Below are 23,487 nucleotides of genomic sequence, written 5' to 3' on the forward strand. Positions count from 1 at the left end.
GGACTCTGTTGTTTCATTTACAGGCAGGTAACAACACTTTCCACTTCTCACCAATGGAGAAAGCATTTGCTCTGGGTGCAAAGCAGAAATACACATTCAGCCTTGCTGCAGGCATCATCCGGTAATTCACGTGCTGCTGGGGGGAGCAGGGACCTACATCCCAGGGACTGAGCTGGGGTAGCAGAGCTCAGCAGGCAGTGTGTTTGTATAAACCCAACTGTCACTCATATAAAACAGGCTGTTCCAGGAGCTGTTTCTTCTAGTTGACCAGAGCGCCTTTAACACCACTTCCCAGTGAAGACCATCATAACTAGCTGATAATCTATTTCTTCTATCTTCTCCTTCTTTCTGTTGATCGTTTCAGCCCTTTGCTGAGAATGTGAAAAGAGCTCCCACTGTTCTAGGTGAACTCTCAGATCCCTCCTGTGACCTCCAGGCCCTCTCTTCCCTGGTCTAGCCTGTGTGACTATCAAACTCCCCAGCCAGGTTCCCTCCCATCGCTGTGATGTACATTGGTCTTTTATCAGCTACTGTGAAGAAACTGTCTTCAAACCCAGGGCCTCTCCACTCATCCATCTGTCTGCTGCACCCCACCCCACCTCCTACCAAGCCACGCCCACTTACCTCCTATTCTGTCTTGGCTCATCCATGTGCTCTCCCACATAGCAATGCCTTCTTTCTACATAAGCTCCCGGTAACTAGGGCTGGGAGACGGCTCTTTCAGCACAGCACAGGCTGCACAAACTGGAGGAGCTGAGTTGGATCCCCTAGAGCTCACATTTTCAAGCCAGGTGCTGTGGTGTGACCCTATAACCCCAGGATTAGGGAGATGGAGTCAGGGGGGCTCCTGAGGCTAGTCTAGCTGAACCTGGAACCGGTGAGCTTCAGGCTCAGTAAGAGACCCTGTCTCAATAAAATTGAGGAAGAGAGTGATTGAGGAAACGCTGCTATTCAGCTGCCTCCACATGCGTGTGCGTACATTTATGTGCAAGGCGGCATACACATATGCACATACACAAATAAGACATTGTGTGTGTGTGTGTGTGTGTGTAATGATGAGCCAGGCTCATCTCCGCAATACCAGCACTAATAAAGATTTGCAGAATGAATAAAGGAACTTCTTTGCTGATTCATTCCACGTTATGGTCCCTCCTCTCAGTAGAATTTTTTAAGGAGATACTATGGTTGGTGTGATAGTTTGGGTGTAATTGGCCCCCATAATCTCATAGGGAGTGGCACTACTAGGAGGTGTGGCTCTGTTGGAGGAAGTGTGTTACTGTAGGGGCATCGACTTCCTGATGTTGCCTGCAAGATGTAGTACTCTCAGCCATTCCTTCAGCACCACATCTGACTGCATGCCGCCATGTTCCCCATCATGATGATAACGGACTGAACCTCTGAAACTGTAAGTGAGCCAACCCAATTAAATGTTTTCTTTATAGGAGTTGCCATGGTCATGGTGTCTCTTGACTGCATTAAAACCCTAACTAAGACAGTCGGGTTGTACTGCCTCACACACCAAACTATCTGCTGTTTAGGCTATGTCTCATTCCTCCCTCTTTTGATTAAACAGTATTAGCAACATGCAAGTTTTCCAAGCTAGTGGGTATGAAAATGGTATCTCATGTTGGTTAAAATTTGCATTTCATTGAGTACTAATGAGGTCAACATTTTTTCATACGTATGTTAAATATTCTTGTCATCTCTTAATTAAATGTGTGTCTCTACCATTTGCTTCGACCCCATCTCTGCAACTTCAGTTAAATGAGTGTTAGGTTCTCACCACACACACATACACACACACTCGCACATAACATATATATATGTATATATATATATACACAGAGAAACTCACACATAACACATGCTCACACATAACATTTATATATCATACATATATATGTGGGGGGGTTGAAGTTTCTTTATTTTGAGATGGAGTCTCAGCTCTGTAGCCTAGGCTGCTCTTAAACTCTGTAAATAGTCTTAGTCTATTCTATGTCTTGCCTGGAAATTGTGGAAATCCCTGAAGCTGGGCTAGGTCCTTCTCCACAGTGGATATTTATATGCTGTTGCTGAAAATAGGGGGCCTAGAATACAGTTCACAGCGCACTAGGGGTCACATGATCTGCTTCCACACAGGCTACTGGTGGATATTGGGCACCAACTCTGCATGAAGATAAACTTGGAACTGGATTCTCAAAGGCAACGATTCCCCTATGCCAACCAAAGCTAAAGCCAAGAGAGAAAGGCACCCCCTCCAGAAAGAAGGGGAGAATTTCTAGTGGAGAAATTCTCCATGGAGAGTCCCTGTGAGGAACTGCAGCTCCCCATGATTTCCTGGTTCACCCCTCCACCTAAGACAAGTGCCTGACTCTTCCCCCTGTGGCTTTGGTACCTGCAGTTCCCAGAACCAGTGCCTGACAGGTTGAGCAGAGCCTCTCTCTGCTTCTTTGGTGTTCTCAAGTCATTGCCAACATAGCTGCTTTCTCTTCCTTTCTGACTGCTGAGACAGATTTGCAAACAAACTGTAGATTTTCCCCAGACATCAAGTCTATCACATTGCTGTAAACAAAACTGGCTTTGTTTTCTGGATGATTTTTTTTCAAGACATGTAAAATCTTAACCCCTTCTAACTTCTATTTATTTTTAATTTTCTAACTGTTTTTCTGGAATGGGGATCTTGTGCTGTGCAGGCCGGCTTGGAACTCCCGAGTTTAAGCAGTCGCTTTGCCTCAGCCTCGAGAGCATCTGGGATTCAGGTGCACGCCACCGTACTCTGCTCTCTGATTGCAAATCTGATCTTATTAGATGAGATTCTAAAAACATGATGAGTTAGTGCTGATTGAGATATTTTCAGTTTACTATCGCTTGTCCAAATGACATATTTTTGTGCAGAAGAAAATATTAACTTGGTATTAGAAACTATCTATAAACTATATTATAAAATAACATTCTCAGCGTTTAATTCTTCTCTTACCAGAACATGTGGATGAATGTGTAGCACAGATTTATGTCTTTTAACTGTACGCCTTTTCACTTTGTAAATCCCTTATCCTGCACATGTACTATCTATTTTTAAATGATTATGAAACAATTACAAAATAAAAATTAATAGAAGATCTTAGAATCTGACAGATGTTGTTTAAAAAAAACACCATCTTTTCTGAGGGGAAACTAAGAAAAAAAAGGTCACTAATGTCTATGAAGACATGGGCAGCGCACAAAGACCACTGGGAAATCACCCCTTGGTCAGGTTAAACACATACAGGCATCAGCCATGGCGTGCATGCCAACGTGGACTCAGGATAAGTACCTTTTGTGTGCAAGTGTGTCTCCTTGCACATAAGAGCTTCCTCGGGTGCAGAGAGCATTTCTAGATCGCAGCCCTCACTAGAGCTAACTGTAAACAGACCTCGTTCTGCTAGCCAAGTGATCAAGTTCCGCTGTTGTCTGTTGGGCACTCTGAAGCTGTTATTTCACCGTTTCGCTTGCTTGATTTCACATTTGTCCTCTGTATTTGATCAGGAACTTTGACCTGAATTCAGGTTGCTTTCTTCTAGCTCTTGTTTTCATTCTGCACACCCGGAGAGGTTCAACCAGGACAATGCTCTGATGATCTCATTTTCTACTGACAAATTATGATCGAAATAGCTCAAACTCTAATCACTTTCCCTAGTGATCCAGTGGTACAATAACACATTTCAACCATCCTTTACAAACTTAATCTCCTATTTTCTGCTTTGCTTGTGAAAACATAGAGTCTGGAATCAACCTTCTCAATATTCTATCAATACTCATTTCTACCATGTAGCATCTCAAAGGGCAAAGACCGCTTAATCAGTCTGACGATACAGATCCCTTAGTTCTCAGCCTTCCTAATGAGTGACTCTTTAATATAGTTCCTCAGGTTTCGATGATTCCCCCCACCCATAAAATTACTTTTGTTGCTACCTCATAGCTGTAATTTTGATACTGTTATGAATCATAATATAAATATCTGATGTACAACCCCTGTGAAAAGGTCATTTGACTCTGGGGGTTGTGACCCACAGGTTGAGAACCACTGCCTCCGTCCACTGATGATGACCTGTCTACCTTCTTTTAGAATATGTTTTCTAATCAAAACCAGCCTCTCTGAGACCTAGGGGACAGGGAGTGGACAGACCACATGTGCTATCACTGCCCATGGTTCTTTCTTTAAGAAAACTGCCTCTAAGTTCCATGGTATCATTGGTGACATGGAAGCTAGTCATATTTCCCAAATGAAGATCAGATTGATATGATAGAGATAGATGAAAAGTTGCTTTATTGAAAAGAATATAGGACAATCTGTGTTAGGATAGATTAAATCAAATAGTGAGAAAAACTTTTTCAAAATCTGCAATTCCAAATTGAAGCAAACATATGGATCTGCTCTGATCAGCCTCCAAGGAAAATTAAACAGCAACGAAACTAAACGTCAACGAAATTTGTTTAACTCATCTTCTCCTCCTTCAGTCAATCTTACTGGATCCCCTAAGGGTCCTCCCCAAGGCCCACAGACCTGGAGTCTGCACTTCTTTAATCACTGCCTACATTATTCCGGAACTATTCATGCACACAATATTAGGGTTGAGCTATCAAGTGCAAAGACCTTGTATTATTCATCTTTTTGCCTCTTATAACAAGCATGTTCCTTGTACATGGTAGGCGTGTAATACATCTGTACTAGATGGGACTAAGCAGTTGATGTGTTCTTTCTGCCTTGATACTGAGAAGGAAAGAGCCAGACATTTATAAGGCAGTACATGATCTCATCCACAATCACACATTCCATTTCTCCAGTAAGTACCAGACCATCTGTCCAGCCCCTCACTCAGCCCAGAGATGCCTTTTTTCCTCACTAGACCTCTTGCTCTAGAGTTCTCAAGTTAAAACACTGGAAAATGATGCATGAGCCACAGATGTCAAAGCGATGACTGAAGAAGGTAAAGCAAATTCTTGCAAGGTCCGGAATAAATGCGCACAGACATCAGACTTCCCTTCTGAAATTACCAAAGAACCTTGTGTACATTCCTTTTAGAAACCCAGGTGATGGAACTGCAGTAAGGACAGAGGCATTTTTTTTGAAGGATTATGTGGCTAGGCAGGGGGACTGTACAGACTCATTAAGAGCAATATTAACCACCGGCATTTCCCTGAGTTAAGACTGAAGCAGATGTGAGGGTCTTTGTCATCTCACGTCCTTCCTGGAGCTTTGGTGGCTAGAAGACAAGGTGGACATGGGTTGATTGCCTGTTTCCTTTTGTTTTTAAGTAATGGTCTTCTAATCTGCCCTAAGAATATTCTCAGGGTTCAACTACTTCAGTCCTTAGGAAAAAATGCATCTTGAAACCAAGACCATCTTTTCAAAGAAAGACATTATTCTAAGTCTGATAAATTTAAAGATGAAGTCTCTGCTTCCATAAGTGATATTATTGCCCTATCGATATTCAGGAACTGGAAAGTACATCAGCATGCATGCCCTTTTTTCTTAAAGCCGACTGGTACTTCAATAATGCCCACACCAACCATCCGAATCAGCCTTGAATCATGACCAAGTTTTTCTCTCCTGGAAAACAATGCCACTGACCTTGAGGGCCCTGCAGACTGAACTAGAACCTTGAACTTCTTCTCAAGGCAGAAGTCTTGGAAAATCTCTCCTACCCAGTGGGCTTCTGTAGGGTTGTCCTGCAACCCTAATAATGCCCCCTGTCCAGCATGAGGCTTTCATGTGTCTGATACTCTACCTCTTCTTCTCAACTCTGGTCTTTGTCTGCCCTCTTTGTTCTGGCCCTTCTCATCCTGTTCTCACCTATTCCCGTCTTCTTCTGCCCTTTCTCTTTTTCCTCTCCCTCCTTCCAGGTCAGGGAGTTGGAACTTCTGCTGGCTTCTCCAGCCACCCGGATTGGCTTGCTTCATCTCCTCTTCCACACTATGTTCTCTCTTGGAATTCGGAGATGGAGTTAAAGAGAAAGACCGAAGAGTTGGGAGGGGAGCTATGACAGCAAAGAGCTTGGGAAACTGCTGAGGTCAAGCGTCAGAGTGGAAGTCACTAGGGAATATAATTAACTCTTTCCCTTCCATTCTCATCACAGGAGTCTTCCAGCAGGCATCTTCCCGCTTGAGAAGATACATGGCTCACATGAAGCCCTGGATGAGAAAGAGCTTAGTGACCTGCGAAATTTCCTATCCACGTGCCCTGGCCGCCACCCCTACTTCACCCATGCTACTGAGGGCTTGCTCGCTAACAGTCACCAAGACTTCATCTCCTGTCCCCCACTTCCTCCTCCAGAGGAATTCCAGCCTAGAGGCCTAGATCACCACGCGTAGTCTGAATATCCAGTCCTTTTCCTCTCTACTGCCTAGGTATGTCAGAAAACGGATCTCGCATCAGCCACCCCTCACTGTGCGTCATGACGCAGTTCCTGAGCGTAGGTTGACTCACCATCCAACCGGCCGCTCTCCTTCATGATGCTGTTGAAGGTGCTCTCGTGCTGCAGGCGGACTTTCCTTCTCTCCGCAGCCAGAGTGTATTCTACCTGCTCTTGCTCCGTTTGAAGCGGGACAGGTTTTAAATGGACCTGGAGGAAGAAAGTTTATCTTTGGAGCTTTCCTTCGCTGCTTCCTTCAAGGGCAGGTGCCCAGTGCGAGTTTTGCAATAGCAGAAGACAAACCGTATGCTTTTAACTCAAGTAAGGAGAGCATTTACGGGTGTTTCCGTGAAACATGCTGCTGAAAAGCCTTCCTCAGATTTCTTCAACTAAAAGACCAAACCAAGGCTTTGTTAGTTCTCATTTGAAAGACACCTTTGTTTGTTTTCCTCATTTTATAAGTTTTCTGTGGAATGATAGAATCTAGGAGAGCTTTTGCCTTGTCGTATTGTACCGTGTGTTGTCCTGTTTGGCTGTTGTCTCTTGGAGGCCTGCTCTTTTCTGAGGAGGAAATGGAGGTGAAGTGGACACCGAGTATAGGGCAGATGTGGGGAGCTCGGAGGAGTGGGGGAAGGGAAAATCGTGGTCAGAATGTATTGTATGAGAGACAAATCTATTTTCAGTGAAAATACATTCTATAAATATGAAATCAACAAATTAAGGTGTGGTACTATAATTCCCCTGGATTTTTATTGATATTGTTCCTATCTCTTTACAAAATTGAGACATTAAGGGGAGGCAATAAGGGTATTCTAGATGGAACTATCTTGTACCAAGAGATATTCCTAATTTGGAAATTTCATGACATGGTCAAAACAGTGCCTAGTAGAACAGAAAGGATCAGGATGTCAGTGTAATCTTCAGCTGCACTCCAGAAACCTGGGAGGCAGCGTCCAGGCTCCAGCTCCCCGACAGACGCCCCTGTCCTGGTTCTGTGTGTGAAAGGTCTTGGCAGCTCCAGGATCCCTTTGGTCTGAACCTGACCCTTTACCCAGATAAGGGTGAAAAAGATCCCGTGACTCGTCATTTGCTGTTTAAAGTCCAAGAGTCCCAGAATTGCCCATCTCATGTAACAGGGATGTGCAGATTGACAGTGACTCTTTGCAATGTCACGTTTTGGCTGCATGATCAGCAGAATCTAACCTTAGGTAACCTAAGGACATTTGTACCTCGCTCCTCTGAAAAGAAGACCCTTGAATCCATCACGATGATTCCTGTTACACGAAGTACATTTGTGTGTTTGAAAATAAACTTGAGAGCAAGTGCTGCCTGGAAGGTGAAGCCCTCTGAAGGTCCCTGTTCCTTCCTTCCTATGCTTCCTTCCTTCCACACAGTCTAGTCTTGTGGACTTTTCTAATTACTTGGCCTGTGCAATGGTTGAACCAAACCTTGTTAATCATTGATAGTTTTATCCTGGGATGAACTCACTTTGGACAGAGATCCTGGTATTTCTTGTGGTTCAAACCAAGCCACAGCCTTTCATGCCTCTCCACGTGAGGGGGTACCAAATAAGAAGGTACCAACTGGAAGGTACCAGCTGATCAGGAAAAGGTGCTTCACAGTTTATGTTGACTGAAGTAGCCGGTTGTTGGAGCACCATAAGGTAGCTGGCTTCTCAGAATGGCTCTTGGAAGCCAGTTCTCGTCTCTGTAGAGATGGGACTTAGGTGTGCCAACATGTGCCTACTCCACTTGTTACTGAATCCAGAATGAGAAGTATGAGGCCAGAGGGGGAAAAGATGGCCTCTGTGTACAGATGCTTCCACATGAAGCAAAGGATGCTGATGTATCCTCTGGTCATTTGCTGTCAAGAATGCGAGCTCTGTAGCCACCCCCATAGCATTCTCATTGGGAAAAGTCTAAAAGCTTTCGAGAGAATCAAGAAGAAACTAAAGGTTGGCAGGATCTCTCTCACTGCTTGGATTTTCATGAATGCAAGGATTCTCTAATGCTTTGTCAATGACTTGCTAGGCCCAACTTATATCCAAGGAAGCTACATCTTTTTATTTTCTAGATAATATAATTAGCAGCTGTGTACTTGAGTTGTGATGGAGGTGGGTCTTGTATTTATCTGTTGCTTTCATTGGTTAATAAATAAAGAAAACTGCTTGGCCCTAATAGGACAGAAAATCAGGTAGGCAGAGTAGACAGAACAGAATGCTGGGAGAAAGAAGCAGATTCATGGAGTCGCCATGATTCTCCCACTCCAGACAGATGCAGGTTAAGATCTTCCCTGGTAAGCCACTTTGTGGGCTACACAGATTACTAGAAATGGGTTAGATCAATATGTAAGAGCTAGCCAATAAGAGGCTGGAACTAATGGGCCAGGCAGTCTTTAAAAGAATACAGTTTCCGTGTAATTATTTTGGGTAAAGCTAGCCGGGTGGCGGGCAACAGCCCACAGCTAATATTACAACAGAGTTGGGAAAGCAGCACCCTTCAGCAATGGGAATTTGCCTGCTGCACAGTTAATATGAGGTCTGTGTTACAGAAAGTACTCCAGGTGCCAGAAGTCTGTGGGGTCACCTGCCAGCTAAGCATGGTGATGATCTAGCCCAGCTGTGCTATTGGGCTAGGTTTGGAGCAGCTACAAAGTATGGTTCAGTGGCCACCTTTGCTGGCTGCCGGGGAAGCATAGCTTTGTCCAAGCTATGTTGGCACTGGAGGCACTGTGGGGAAAATCTCAGGCAAGGAGGAGGAGTGAGCAGTAGACCTTGTCATTGGCAAGTGTTTAGGAGAAGCCATGTTTGCCTATCCTTTGATCATTCCGCAATGAAATACTTAGATTATAATTTGAATTATTGCATTTTCACATGCGTTGATTTCCCCTAGGTATCCTAGCTCTAAGAAGAAGCAACAAAAAGGAAATTTGGGCATTCCACATTGAGGTAGATCCGGGCTCTGGTTGGGTGGGAGCTGAGCAACGTACAAAGACACAGTTCTTCTTTCAAGGATGTTTCAGCCCAGATGCCCTGAAGTTTATTTTTAAACTCTACTAACTCAGCAGCTTTGATACTTTCCTGAAGGTCTAAAAAATGATTGGACCATGACTTTCAATTACTTTCCAAATTTTTCCTGATTAAAAAAAAACGTTTGACTTAATTTTGAACTCCATAACCAAAAAAAGAACTAACCCAGTAAACAATATTTTTAAGAAGTAGATATGACTTCCAGATAATTTAAAAAACCGTTTTTCCTCTTTCATAAATTTGGTACATTTTCTTTAAGGCATTCCTCTCAAAAGAGCTTCCTATTCCGTTCTATGATGTCGCCATAGAATAATAGCAATAAATATCAATGAATGAAAACCTTGAGGAAGTGAGTTCTCTCTCTCTCTCTCTCTCTCTCTCTCTCTCTCTCTCTCTCTCTCTCTCTCTCTCTCTCTCTCTTCTCTCTCTGGTTTTTTTTGAGACAGGGTTTCTCTGTATAGCTTTGGTTTGAGCCTGTCCTGGAACTAGTTCTTGTAGACCAGGCTGTCCTCGAACTCACAGAGATCTGCCTGCCCCTGCCTCCCGAGTGCTGGGATTATTGGCATGCACCACCACTGCCCGGCAGAAGAAGTGAATCTTATAGTAAGAAGAAACCAATTCTAACACAGTTATTCCTGTGCGCTGGCTTACGAGAAGGGTACCTGTTCACATGGAAAATTTACCTTTTCTTTTCCGACTGGTTTAGCAACAAAGGTGGAGAAAGCCACACAGAGGAGCTTCTCGGCGCCAGTGAACTTGTCCTGTACTATGACCTTGATACTGATCTGAAGGACAGAAAAGCAAACCATCAGTCATCCAGATAACAGATTCAGCTGCGGCATGCAAGATACAGCTACACACTTTTCCAATCCTGCCTTCCGGTTTTTAAATGACATCAGCATTTTAATTTATCTTTAAGTGGCACTATCATTTCAATGATGATCTCTAAACTATGGCAAATGGAACTCTTCTGTATGTGGGGACACGTACACTTGCCATGAAATATATGTGGGCTCTAGCTATCTAGGCCAAGTTATAACAGACTCATCACGCAGGGGAAATACTTATTAACTTTTAGGTTAATTTTCTTCTAGTTACACACGTTATATACAATATAATATTACATAATACGCACACCCTTATATGTAATATTGCATGTATGTTTTACAAATGTATATATGAGGTACACATTAATGTTTACATACATTATAAATTTATCATGTCGCATTTGAAGTCCTATATTCTAATTCTAGTTTGTCTTGCTATAATAAGCACTTTGAAATCATATTATAAGTGAATGTTCTCTCAAGAACAAGATGGCCTGCGAGAGAGGAACTCTAACTATTTTTAACCATTAGTCATTACATTTTATACCTTATGATAATGGGGCAGAACTGCTATGTTAGCTGTGGCTCGGTTTCCTCAGTTTGGTTTTTCTGGGGCAGTCAGCGAGTGACTGAGGCATTCTGTAAGGAGTCTACAGTGGGTGGCTCTCCCTCCGCGTGAAGAGCCTGAAGCTGGCTTTGCAGTCTTTGGATTTGGACTAAAAACACTCTCCTCATATCTTGCCCAGGTGAGTAACACTGTCTTCTGAGGATAATGGGCAAGCTGGGGCATCTCAGTTCAGCACAGAGTAATGAATGATAAAGTGCATGTATTTCTACATCCTCACCAGGAACACCGTGTACAAAAATAATCAATAATCCATGACTCATTTTCAGTCTCTTAATTTGAAACAGAAATTTGTATTTGCATGGTAAATCTCAAGTTGACTGGATGGTAATGAATCCAACATGAACCAATTATTCTTCACCTCTACAAAAAAGCCCTCACCCACGTGGATGTTCACATTAGAGAAATACACAAGGAAGAAAAAAATAAAATATCAAACAAGAAAAGTCTAGCTATAACTCTGGAGTGTTAAAGTTCAGACACTATCAGCTACCAGGACAGTTGACTGAGGTGTATAATGGACCAGTGTGTCAGGGCCATGGCGTGGGGAGTTCACTAGGTAAGGGAAGAGTAGGTAAGACTGGAATTACTCTCTATGTAAAGAAAAATAAAACTAGATAAGGTATAGGAAGCAACTATTTCTACATAAGGGGAAACAGGTGACGAGGGGCGATGATGCCCCAGGACAGGAAAGCAAACGAAAGGAACATAACATTTCTTCTCATCTTGAAGGTGACAGTAGGGAAGGGAAACCCACCTCATCTGAGCTGAAGAAGCAGAGATCAAACAGATCAGGGATCTGGGATTTGTTGGGCAGGGTACCAGAAAAGAAAGATACATACATAAAGAGAGAATTCTGGGAATGTGCATGTGATCTCCATAGGTCTAGACATAGGGTTGATACCAAACTGTGCATGCACACCACGAATCTCACGGAACCAGACCAGAATAACTTTGGAGGAAACCGCATCACACTCAGGAGCTGTCAAGTGAACACCTCCGGACCTCGCACACTGCTAGGAATCTTCTGAGTTCTCCCTAGGTAGATCTCCCCAAGCTTGAGACTTCCACAGAGTCCACAAAAGACTGCTCCCTTCAAGAGGCACCAATTGCCTCTGGTAGCTTTATTGCCTAGCTGGCATTGCAGGGGACATGCATGTCGGAGATGCAGACACACAGTTTGGGTAACAGTATTGTAAGAAGAAGTAAGAACTAGAATCCATAGTTTGCAAAATCCACACACAAAGACACCCTTCCCTCTTGCATGTTCACTTTGTGTGTATCCTTCTGTGGCATCTGGTGTCACCGTGAATGTGAGTGGGGGACATCAGCTCCTTAGCATTCACCTACTGTGAGTCTGACACAGATTTAAGGCTTTCTGAAATTCAGGATCCTTTCTAGGTGTCCCCCTTTGTGTTCTGAAGGCAGTGAATGTAACATGAAGGACCAGGCCTGCTTGTTTGGGTTTTTACCCTGCCCAGCTCCCCACAACTGTTTAGCCCCAAAGAAAATCACACATAGGTCTCCATAAACTATAAGCTGATTGGCCCATTAGCTCTAGCCTCTCACTGGCTAACTCTCACATCTTGATTAACCAATTTTTCTGATCTATGTTAGCAGTGGCTCAGTACCTTTTTTCAGTGGGGCAGATCACATCCTGCTGCTTCAGTGGTCTGGGCAGGAGTGGGAGGAATCAACTTCCTCCTTCCCAGAATTCTCCTGTTCTCATTACATCATTTCTACTTCCCGTCTGGTTTTCCTGCCTATATTTCCTGCCTGGCTAATCAGTGTTTATTTAAAACATGATTGACAGAATACAGACAATTCTCCCACACCAAGTGAAGATGCTCCTTTAGCAGGTGTCTCTAAGGAAAGGATACCGCTCACCTCCATGCTTGTGCTGAATGCTCTGGTCACTTTTGCTCGGATGGTAATAATTTGTCCAATTCTGTTGTTGTAAAAGAAAGACAGGTCTCAGCAATCCTAGCGCATTTCATTTTAGACTTAGAGATTTTGGTAGACACATGTGGCATAAAGCAATTCTGCTTTACCTGCTGATAATGCTTATTCATGGAAAACTTGGGCTAAAGCTAATAGCAAAGACAGGCCTTCAGGATAGATGTTAACCATTTAAATCATGCTTATAACGCCAAGAGACTTGTCGCTACTCAATCAGAAAAGAGTTTTGGCAAGGACACTGTACAAGGTGACCCTATTTGCAATAGACACTTTTTGCATATAGGCACTAATCCCCATATAAATTCAGATAAGCACACAGGCAGAACTGTACCACTGATGCTTACTTTAAAACATTAAATAATAAACAAACAGACCAGCAAACATAAAGGAAAAAGTCAGCTTGCTAGGTAGACATGAGCCCTCAGAGCCGTTCCTCATCCCACCCACCCACCCTATTGGAACTCTGAAAACTTTGAGGTCAAGTCTTTGGGTCACCGATCCCTTCATCTTAGGGGAAAGTAAGAGATGCCCAACGTAGGATCCTTTGCTTCCCCATCCCACCAGACTCCATCTGAACCACTTTGTCGCGGCTCACTCTATCTTGTATTTGTGTGCTCTACCCCGCCCCATGGCCTTGTCTCCTTACAGGCAGTGTTGTTAGGCCTTCCCCCCCCCTTAACTTTCCACCTCTCTGTTCTGCCTGACTTTCTCAGGCAATGAAAATATTTAAGGTTTCTCCTTCTAAAATCTTTTTTCAACTCTAGTTTATTTACAGATTCGACTTTCCTGAAAGAATCACTGGTCTTTCTAGTTCATACTGCTCACTGAGTTTTGACTAATGGTGGCATTGAACTAAAAGTGCAGTCGATGAGCCAGGGCTTCTGGGCTTGACAAGGCAAGGTTGTCTTGGGGACACAGGTCCAACAGCATAGAAAGGAATGACTGAAAATTCACCGACAACAGAAACCTTTGTCATTAAATGAAATACTGTTCCTCACTGTGGCCACAGCAGTGACAAAATGAATTCCTTCTGAGTGCTGTGCACAAACCAAGGCAGCATGCCAAATGCTCCGAGTCAGAGGAGACAGCATGCCACTCACCGAGCAACCACCCTGTGAGGTCAACGTGGTGATTCCTATTTCCCTCTCAACAGTGATGTAGTTAGCAACTAGCTGGGCCAGAGTTCAAACCCTGGTCTTATCTGAGTTCAAAGCCGTGGACACATGGTTGTCTTGGGCTCCTAGGAAAGGTAGCAATCAGTTCTACTTTAATCACAGTGCAGAGGCTCATTCAGTCCATGAGGTAAGTCAGCTGCTTTTCCTGGAAGAGTGGCCGTATCTAATCAATGCTTTTGTGTACAGTCTGAGGCCCTGTACACTGTGTCTCTCATAATCTGTAGCAATATAGTCAGGAAAAGTAGTAGGGGAAGGAATTCACATTCTGAACAAATCAGTATTTTAGTATCCTTTAAAAAATGTTTAGATTAATCTGATTAATTTATAAAGGGATGAAAGTCATACAAGAATCTTCAGAGAGAGGACTTAGGGAATGTTTAATAAAACGGCCTATGCATTTGCATTTTGATGAAGCTGTTCTGTTTTTAGGGATCTTATCCCAAAATTCACTAGCAAAAAAATATGAATACACGCCATGTAAAGCCATATATTTAGGCATTCCCTGTAATAGCAAAAACAATTCAGTCTTTACTGATGGGTACTCATTGAGTTAGGGATCCGAATGTGAGCATGAGAGTTTCTACTAACACGGTGAACAACCGTGTGCATTGCTCTAGAACGGTTTTCTGGGTGAACTCATACAGGAAAGGTGGAGAAAGTGGTATATACTGGAATTTATTTTTAAGGAATGTGAATAAGTTCTCATTTATATTTAATGTAAAGGGGTAATTATCGGATAAAAGGGTGGACACTTAATAGACAGGAGGACGTCTTGGGAGCAGCGAGAGAAACAGAGTTTCCCAGAGTGAAACGTCTCTTTCCACATTTGAGCCTCCTGATTGTGTTTTAAATGACAAATCAGATACCTACAAAAAAAATGCAGTCTTAGAACACAGAAAGCAGTTGGCCTGGACCCTGTTCACATGGTAGTTTAGCCCATCTGGAGAAGAGTTCTCTGAGTAACTTCAAATGCGGGGGTTGTGGCTACGTGATGAGCATCTGCTGAATTACTTACAAACTATGACTGGAATTTGCTTCAGAATAATTCACATACGGGAAAGACCACCAAGGGATATGAACACATGAGGGCTGATCATACGCACGGGCTGGTGGTGAGTTCTTGGGATACACCACACCGTTCTCGCTAATTTTATTGTCTAACTTGACGTTCTCTCCCATCAGGGCTGCTAGAACATACACGCACTCTGACATATGAAACGTCCCTTAAAATGTACTGTATTTACACACGAGTTAGTGTTGGCACCACACCAATACAGATACTTATTATCATCTGTCACGTAGGAAAAGGAGCCATTAAAGACAGAGTGATAGAAGGCCTGCATGCGTGACATTACACAGCATCTAACACTGAGAGTAACTGAACACAGCTAATACTGCGTGGGTGCTGAGGACAATGATGACCAGGGACCCCAGGATAGAGCCAAGTGCTTCTGGTTTTCTAAGAAACGCGACCAATGACTCCAGATGACTAAGGTGCAATAAACATGGACTGCAAATGAGCCAGAAACCTGCCGGGAGTGACGAGGGGAGCACCCTTACCTGGCCGTGTCCTCAAACAGAATGTCGTCCATTGAGGCAGTGACGCAGGAAATCCCGGCATGTTTTTCAGCTTCAAAACACAGGTAAAGGAAGGCCACGTTAGTAGCTGTGACTGAATGTTTTTGCAAAGGGAAGAAGGGAGAAACTGAAGTCGATCTGTTTTAGTAACACATCCGCTCACTCACTATAGCACCCCAGTGCCCCCCCCCCCCCACAGAAGCACAGTATGGCCTGTACTTACAGGCAGGCATTTGCTCTGTAATTGTTTCCACTGGGTGATGGAACTGTTCTCTTTCCTGAATTTTAACTTAGGAATCTCCAGCTTGAACTTTAAAACCAATACTCGGAAAACTGGCAACTGTTAAAAGTAACAATTTTAGCAAGCTTTTGGTGACTCTAAATGTTGTTAGATTACTATCAAACTATTGTCATTCTTTTGTTTTATAAATGAACATCGGAGCTACATCCACTGTCTCGCCTAGCTTGTAGCTGCATATACTTAAATCACTAATGATTGTGAGCAGGGAGCGGTCTGGGAGCCCTTGAGACACCTCCCACTTCAGAGGGGGATGTCTCTGGGAATCAGGGACACACAGGAAGCAGGCGGGCTGTGCTCATCACTTATTACCAAAATGACCAATCATGACAATGTTGTCGAAGGAGAGAGTTGGTGAGGAGGCATTCGACCTTATCCATGGTCTATATCTGCCCACAATTGCTTTAATTATTGGTTTTGCTTGACGTAAAAACACCAGAATTCATGCTATTTGGAAAAGATTTTATTCTTCTTTTGTTCTTGTTTTGTTTTTTTGTTTGTTTGTTTGGTTTGGTTTTTTGAGACGGGGTTTCTCTGTGTAACAGTCCAGTTAGCTGTCCTGGAACTAGCTCTTATAGACCAGGCTGGCCCTGAACTCACAGTGATCCACCTGCCTCTGCCTTCCGAGTGCTGGGACTAAAGGCGTGTGCCACCACCACCTGGATGCTATTTGGAAAAGATTTTGATGTGTGTTTCTGCCAGTAGAGGAAGTCAGTCAAAATCCAAACAGATTTTCATTGACCTTTTTTGTTTTCTTTTGAGAGAAAGTCTTTCTGTACAGGCTAGAATGGCCAAGAACTCACTTTGCAGCCCAAAATGACCTCCGGTACACACACTCACACACACTCACACACACACACACACACACACACACACACACACACACACACACACACACTCACACACCATGCACCGGGGCAGCTCCGAGTGCTATGTTTTCTGGTGAGCATCACCTTGCTTGGCTCACTGGTTTTGATTAAGAAACTTAAGCTTCATTCTTAAACTCAAAGGCATCACGGCTGATACACATTATAGAAGTGACAGTGAATTAAACCAAATTCCTGTACATTGATGTAACGGATTGATCATCTCAGGTAAAAGGAGGTGAGAAATTAACCATTTAGAACTCTGTGTGAGAGCAATGGGCAGGGAAGAGGCTTTGTTAGTTACAAAACAAGCCAGTGATAAGACAGGATATGAAGTGTCAAACTCTCGGCCTCGTCAGGGTGGGCTCAGTAGAGCAAACAGGAGGGGTGCTTGGCTGATTTCTAGGTATCGAGCAGGGCCAGTGTCATTTTTTTACCAGTCTGGCTAGGGGCTATTATAGATCATTTCTGAGTCAAATCCTTAGAGCTGCTATTTTTCCGGAGAAGTACTGAATGTTCTCAAAAACAAACAATAAAACATTGACAAAAGAGTACCTAGTAAACACCCAGTCCACGAAGGGACAGGTTGTTAACTTAGAGTGTTCTTATTAACAGAGTATGATTGTGTACACCAATGCGACTTGCCAGATGTGATTGAATAATAATGTTAATGAGGTCACCAATAGGAACATAGGGCTGCATTACATTTTCCAGGGGGCTACTATGCTTACAGAGCTGAGGGCTAGACCGTAGGAGGGACCAGGGAGAGTCAGCAGCAGGTAACAGCATTTACTAAGCACTTCTCACTGGCCATGCACCAAGCCATGCATGTCAATCACAGAAGGCTGGTACTATTACTGGTTCCATCTTAAATGAAAACATTTAATCCTAGACAGATTCAAATGATTGTTCTAGTGGTTTTTGACTACATAAAATAGGAAATCAAGAAAAGAGTTGGATAGAAGAAGCCCAGACAGCTATCAGAGAGTGCCTCACTGAATGTGGACCCCAGCAGCCATACTTTCTACTACAAACCTGCAGGAACCAATAACAAAGAAGATAAAGATATGAGTAGTCAGCATAAGGTCCTTTGCTTTTGGACATGACTATGTGTTGTCTTTTCTTCATTTTTCAAGTATGCCAGTAAGACGGCATGAATTCAAAAGAACCGGTTGTCCTTGTCCTTACATTTAGATCGCCCTTCCTACTTTCTCACAGTAGAAAAACTTAGTGATATTGCTGATTACCTAGGGAAAGTTGGAAACAGATTAGCAGAGTGATGACAGAATAAGCCAAGGTGTCCACGTAGAGGGCTCTTGAGCCCAGATCTGAGCTGTAGTGGGGCAGATGGGAGAGGAGAGCGGAAAGGAAGGCTGCTGAGGAGACAGAACAGTGATTCCAGCGAGCCTGTGGCTAGAACGGAGACACAAGGAAGAGGGCTGAGATGGAGCTAGAGGGAAGGCCAAGAATAGATCCTGAAGAGGCCTGGAGGCTCTTGCTTGTCATGTTTTAGAGCTGTTATTATTAGATATTGTTCATTGTCTTCTGATCTCTGCTGTGACCATTTGGCTGCAAACTCTAATGCACTTGGGACGATGAGGTATCTGCTGTTGCTAATGAGGTCGGTCGTAATTTTAGTCATTGCTCTCCTACACTGAGCGCAACCTTTCTGGTTGCTTTTAAGCATATCTGATTATAATATGCCTTTGTATTATAATTTTTAAATTAATCTTGATTGGTGTTCTATGGATTCTAGAATCTGTATTCTTTTCAGAATGTTTGGGGGAAATTAAAGCCATTCTTCTCTGATTAGGGGCGAGTTTGTCCTACTTTCTTCTTTGGGGACTTTATACAGATCTAAAAGCTTTGTTTTCTTTTTTCATGACTGTATGAGACTTTGTATATGTGTGTATGGTGCCGGGGATTTAATTCTGACCTTGTGCATGCTAGGCAAGTGTGCTATACCATTGGCCCATAACCCCATTTTTGGTTGTTTGCAAGATCAGATAATTTATACTGATATATTTTCACATTTGCTAACTTTTCCCCCAACCATCTTCAATCTGTAGTGAAGGTTAACTGGTATATTTTAAATTTTATGTTAGTTTTCAGCTATTGACTTTCCACGCTGTTTCCCATAAGACACTTTCTATTTCTCTTTTTGAGGTTTATTGCCTTTTTTTTGTTCTTTACAATAATATTATCAATTTCCTTGATATGATTATGATAGCTGCATGCACGTCCCTGAATTTTAATTCCAGCATCAGTGTCATCTGTAGATTGGTCTATTGATAATCTTTGGAGAATGAATTCTGTTTGTCTGCTTATTTCTGTGTCCCTGTTCTCTATTATCTCCAAACCCTCGTTGGTTTATTGTTGAAATAGTGGGTTCTGATGAGCTCTTTGAAAAGGATTAGTTTTTCTTTTGTTGGTTTTTTTGAAAAAGCAAGTAGTTACAGTTACTAAGTCCAAACTATAAACCTGTCATTTTAGAGATGGCCACGGCTCCTTCACGGTTTTTTTTTACTAGGAGGTTGGGAGTCTGTCCTATATACACAGATTCAAAGTGCGCCAGATACCTGGCCAAGGATTACAAGCAGGGTGCTTTGCCTCCCTGGCTTTCTTTTTTCTGAAAACATCTCTCTTCATATTCTAGTGAATGCATTTTCCTCAACTACTGTCCTTTGGATGTTCAAACTGACAAACGTGTAGATTTCTAACTAAGTATTTAACTGGGAGAATACTCTCTCATCTGTAGTATCATTAAACATCCTCTCCTCCCCACATGCCCCATAAAACTAAATAAAAAAGAATTAAGGAAAAAGGAAAAGCTAGGCCACGGGCATTCTTCTCTCCCAATGTAACTTTCATATGTTCCAAACACTTTTCATTCACTTCTCGGTCACCTTAATTTACCTTTATTTGCTGTTTTGTTCAGAGTTAATAGTTGTTACCTGTGGGGAAAGGTTTTCTCATAGGAAGTTCTTGACCAGGCTAGTGGAAAAACCAATTTAGCCTTTTAGTAAAGAAACAAAAGGTAAAGATGAAAAAAAAATATCTGACATGATGAGATAAGCAAATTCCGAATGCACTTTAGAAGGATTATGAAGATGAGATCAGAGTAAAGATGAGACCAGAGAACAGTTTGAGAGCCTCTCTGAAGCCCACAGGGCAGGGCCCTGGCGCTGGGTCTAGCAACAGTATGGAGGCTCAGCACAGGGGCTGGTCTTAAAAGATTCCTCCAGAAGGAAGCGTTAGCAAATCCAGAAAGAAAAGCATCATATACTGAATGTGTGGAGAAGGAACCGATGTGGACAGCATGTCAAGGCTGAGGCCTAGATTTAACAATACAGGGCGGTGAGTGAGGTGATGCTCGATGCTCCTTAAAAGTGAACATTCAGAAAGATTCACTGTTGCCATGGAGGGGAATTGTCGTCTCAAGAGAGTTCAAAACAAGGAACAGACGTGAGGGTGGAGGGTGACTCAGTGATGGCTTTGAGCTTCTGGGCTGAAGGAGGGGAAGAGGAGGGGCCCCCAACAGCTACGAGGCCTAATGCTGACGCAATTGGAGTTGTGTGATTTTTTTATTTAAATATTGAGAAGCTGTTTTAGAATCTAAACTCGAGGGTTACAGCAGTGTCTTGGGGACATGACTATGGTCATTATTTTAACTGTACAGAGCACTGGTCAACAGAACTCAATGCCAGGAAAAAAATGGCTCTTGCATTGTTCTTCAGATTCATCCACATTACCTGAATAATGTTCCTCACTATGCGGGGTCTTTTATTTCCAAAGAGTGCTCAACATGGCCATCATCTGTATAACTTTATCATAACGATGCTTTAGCATTTGCAGTATTAACATTACCAGTCATGATGTTACCAACAGCAATATAATTGCTAAAGCATAGTGTGATTGGTTGTCTACAGTCTTCCCAGGATCCATGCTTCCAAAAACGTCAAACTAGAAACTTTTATGTCAGTTTCATTCAGTTGCCTTAGAAATAGATATCCTTATTACCAGCAATGCCAGTCATTTCCATACTTTTTCTTTTATTTACATGTGGGTAAACTTCGTATTTCTGATTCCTGTTACACTGCTGTGATCCAATCCAAATCTTGTTAGAAACTATTTGTTAAGACAGAAACCAAACACATCAGCCAATTGAAAGCAGAGTGTCATTGCAAATGCAGCTGAATTTTACAGGTGGTTAACATGCAGGGTTAATCTACCCAGCACTGGATTAATCTAGCAAGAAAAGTGGGTCCGTAATATTGTGAGCTTTACTTCTGTGCAGGATAAGGGACCCAGCTAGAACACAAGTCTTGCAAAGCTCCCTCCGGGGCTACTTTGTCATCTGATCACACATTTCCCCAGAGCTGGGACTAGGCAGTGGTAATGGAGGTTCAGCATAGCGGCTGGATTTAAGAGACTAGGGACTGTGAGTAAATGGGGAAAGATGCTGAAGCCGAGGAACAAGGCATGGAAATGGCCAAGAAAAGAAGAACAGGTGTGAAGTTCCCTGGGGAGAAAAGCTTTGACGGTGCCCATGGTACATTGTTTGTATGGAAAACACAATGTCACACTGTTCTTAACCCGGATGTCCTATAGATGATCAGTCTGGAGTTCTGAGCTAGGCTCAGAATCAACTCATGTCTGTCTGCCTGGCCCCTCCAAGAATGAGTTTTCAGCATCAAAAAAAAAAAGCATCTATAAAGAATGAGAGGAGTTTGGGTTTTACTTCAAGGATGATGGGAAAATGCTGAGCGGCCCTAAGCTGGGGGAGAAGAGTTGGGAGTCGCTGATATGATTCATGTACTCAAAGTTCACTGTGTTTAGATAACATCCCAAGGAAGCAAGATTGTACTAGGACACCAAAGAAATGTCTCCAGAAGGGAGGCATGGTACAGTTTATTTGTATCCAAGACTATACCCCTCACTGGTCAAAGACAAAAGAAGTCAGCATGGGTTTAGGAGGCCCAAGTTTCAAAAGTACTGCTCAACCCAGGCTCTCAGTGAGAAAACTATTTGTACTATAACCCACTGTTACATCCCTCGATGTAAGCCAGTCCAAGTAGAGCCTGTGTGTAGCGATGCAGAGAGGCTGGCTTTCGTGGTGAGACCATCACACAGCACTATGGACTGGGCAGACTGGACAATAGACATTTAGCCCCTTTGGACTGGCCAAAGCTTTCTTCCTGATTTGCAGATGGCTCTTGCAGTAGCCTGACATGCGTCTATGCTCCAAGACACGGTCCTTTGGGGTCAGGATGTGCCCTTATCTTCTTGCTAACCTTACTCAATTATCACTTCCAATATGCAAACATTGGGGATGGCATGAAGACATCACTAGGTCCATACTAGATGTTTTTGTTATCACCCTCACCCCTAGTGATTGGGGGAGGGGGGTGGAACGCAAGGGCTTCACAACTGGACTACACCTCCAGGTCTTCTTGCTGTTTTCTCTCTCATCCTCTCTCAAGCCTTTCCTGACTGCCTAACAGCTGGTGGCAGTAAACCAGAGAAGGGAATCTGACAAAGGAGTAGTCTTTCCCCAAGGAAACATTTAGATCCCTTGAGAAAGCAGGAACTGTGAGCAGTCCTCTAAGAACGCCTTTGCTGTTGCAGCAAATAATCTCGTTGTTTGTAAAGAAAATATGTTAACGTGTGCATGTGTGCGTGCACGCGCGTGTGCGCACAAAACCAGGGCTTCATGCTTGAGTGTGAACCCTTTTTTTCTAGCCTCCGTTCCACTTAGTCAGTGAACTCAATCTTTAGAATTTTAAATATGGTTAAGTATAGATACAAGAAATCTATATAACAAAGTCTTTTGGCGGGTCTTCACTCTTTTGCGTGTTGAAGGGAGTCCTGTGAAGTGAACATTCAAGGACCACTGGTCTAGGGTGCTGGCAGTAGCTGTCTCGGTCATCACTTCTGTCTTCACAGCGCTCCTGCTCTCTGCCTTTCCCTTGGCTTCCTTCTCCCAAGCTATCTCAGGCTTCCACGCCACCCTAGCGCATCCCCTGTTGCTACCTTTCAGGATCCCCAGACGCCCTGGCCACCCTGGCCAGCAGCAGCAGCCCGCCCCGCCCGACGGTGCCCCCGCGTGAGCCCCGCGCTCACCTGCCAGGCAGGCTGTGGTGTCCATCCACTTGAGTAGCTGTCCTGCGCTCAACTCGCCGCGGGAGTCCGCGTGTGCCGGCTGGATGGCCTGGCTCATGAGCACCTCACCCCGCGCCACTGTCGCTTCCATGGTCCCGGCTGAGGGCTGAGAGAGCCGAGTGCCAGTCGCCAGCGCCTGGACATCCCGCTCCCCCGGGGCCCGCCCCCGTTCCAAAGGGCGCCGCCTGCTCCCGCTGCCAGGTGCTTAGGAGGTGAGAGGTCAGGGTCCCACAAGTCACCCCCGTACTGCAGCACTGCAGCGAGGAGGGCGAGAGAGGACTCCCGGCCTCTCCCCGGTCAGAACCCGAGCGCTGCCCCAGCTCTAAAACTGGGGCGACTCTAGATTGCAGGACAGCGGTCATCTGCTGAAGACCTAGGCAGAGGAGGGCGCGTGAGAAGGGATTGCATGCTCTTGGCTTTGCTAGGCTTTGGGGCTTTGTTGCTCCGTCGGTTTAGTAGGTGACCCTTTGTATTTTTTTTCCTACTCTACATTGCAACACTCCAGGCCTTTGTTCAAACTGTACCTTCTAATTCTTAGGACACTGTAATGGCTCCAAAAATCATTTTGTTAGGAAAT

At 43.7% G+C, this 23,487-nt stretch overlaps 1 protein-coding gene across 2 annotated transcripts in view; it reads right to left on the reverse strand.

The window, feature by feature from the left end:
• Positions 1–23,044, reverse strand: part of Acot12 (acyl-CoA thioesterase 12) — a 37,276-nt gene extending 14,232 nt beyond the window's left edge. Inside the window, exons 1-5 of one of the 2 annotated variants that reach the window (XM_075977860.1) lie at positions 22,872–23,041; positions 15,567–15,636; positions 12,760–12,820; positions 10,104–10,205; positions 6,467–6,602 (exon numbers count right to left, since the gene is read on the reverse strand). In XM_075977860.1, coding sequence (XP_075833975.1) covers positions 6,467–6,602; positions 10,104–10,205; positions 12,760–12,820; positions 15,567–15,636; positions 22,872–23,001 — 499 coding nt within the window. In that variant the 5' untranslated portion in view covers positions 23,002–23,041. Of the gene's footprint in view, positions 1–6,466; positions 6,603–10,103; positions 10,206–12,759; positions 12,821–15,566; positions 15,637–22,871 lie in introns of both variants that reach the window. The other variant, XM_075977861.1, reaches the window with a different exon arrangement.
• Positions 23,045–23,487: the final 443 nt, after the last annotated feature.

Source organism: Microtus pennsylvanicus, chromosome 6, assembly GCF_037038515.1.
Source record: "Microtus pennsylvanicus isolate mMicPen1 chromosome 6, mMicPen1.hap1, whole genome shotgun sequence".
In the NCBI taxonomy this organism is placed as follows: Eukaryota; Metazoa; Chordata; class Mammalia; order Rodentia; family Cricetidae; genus Microtus; species Microtus pennsylvanicus.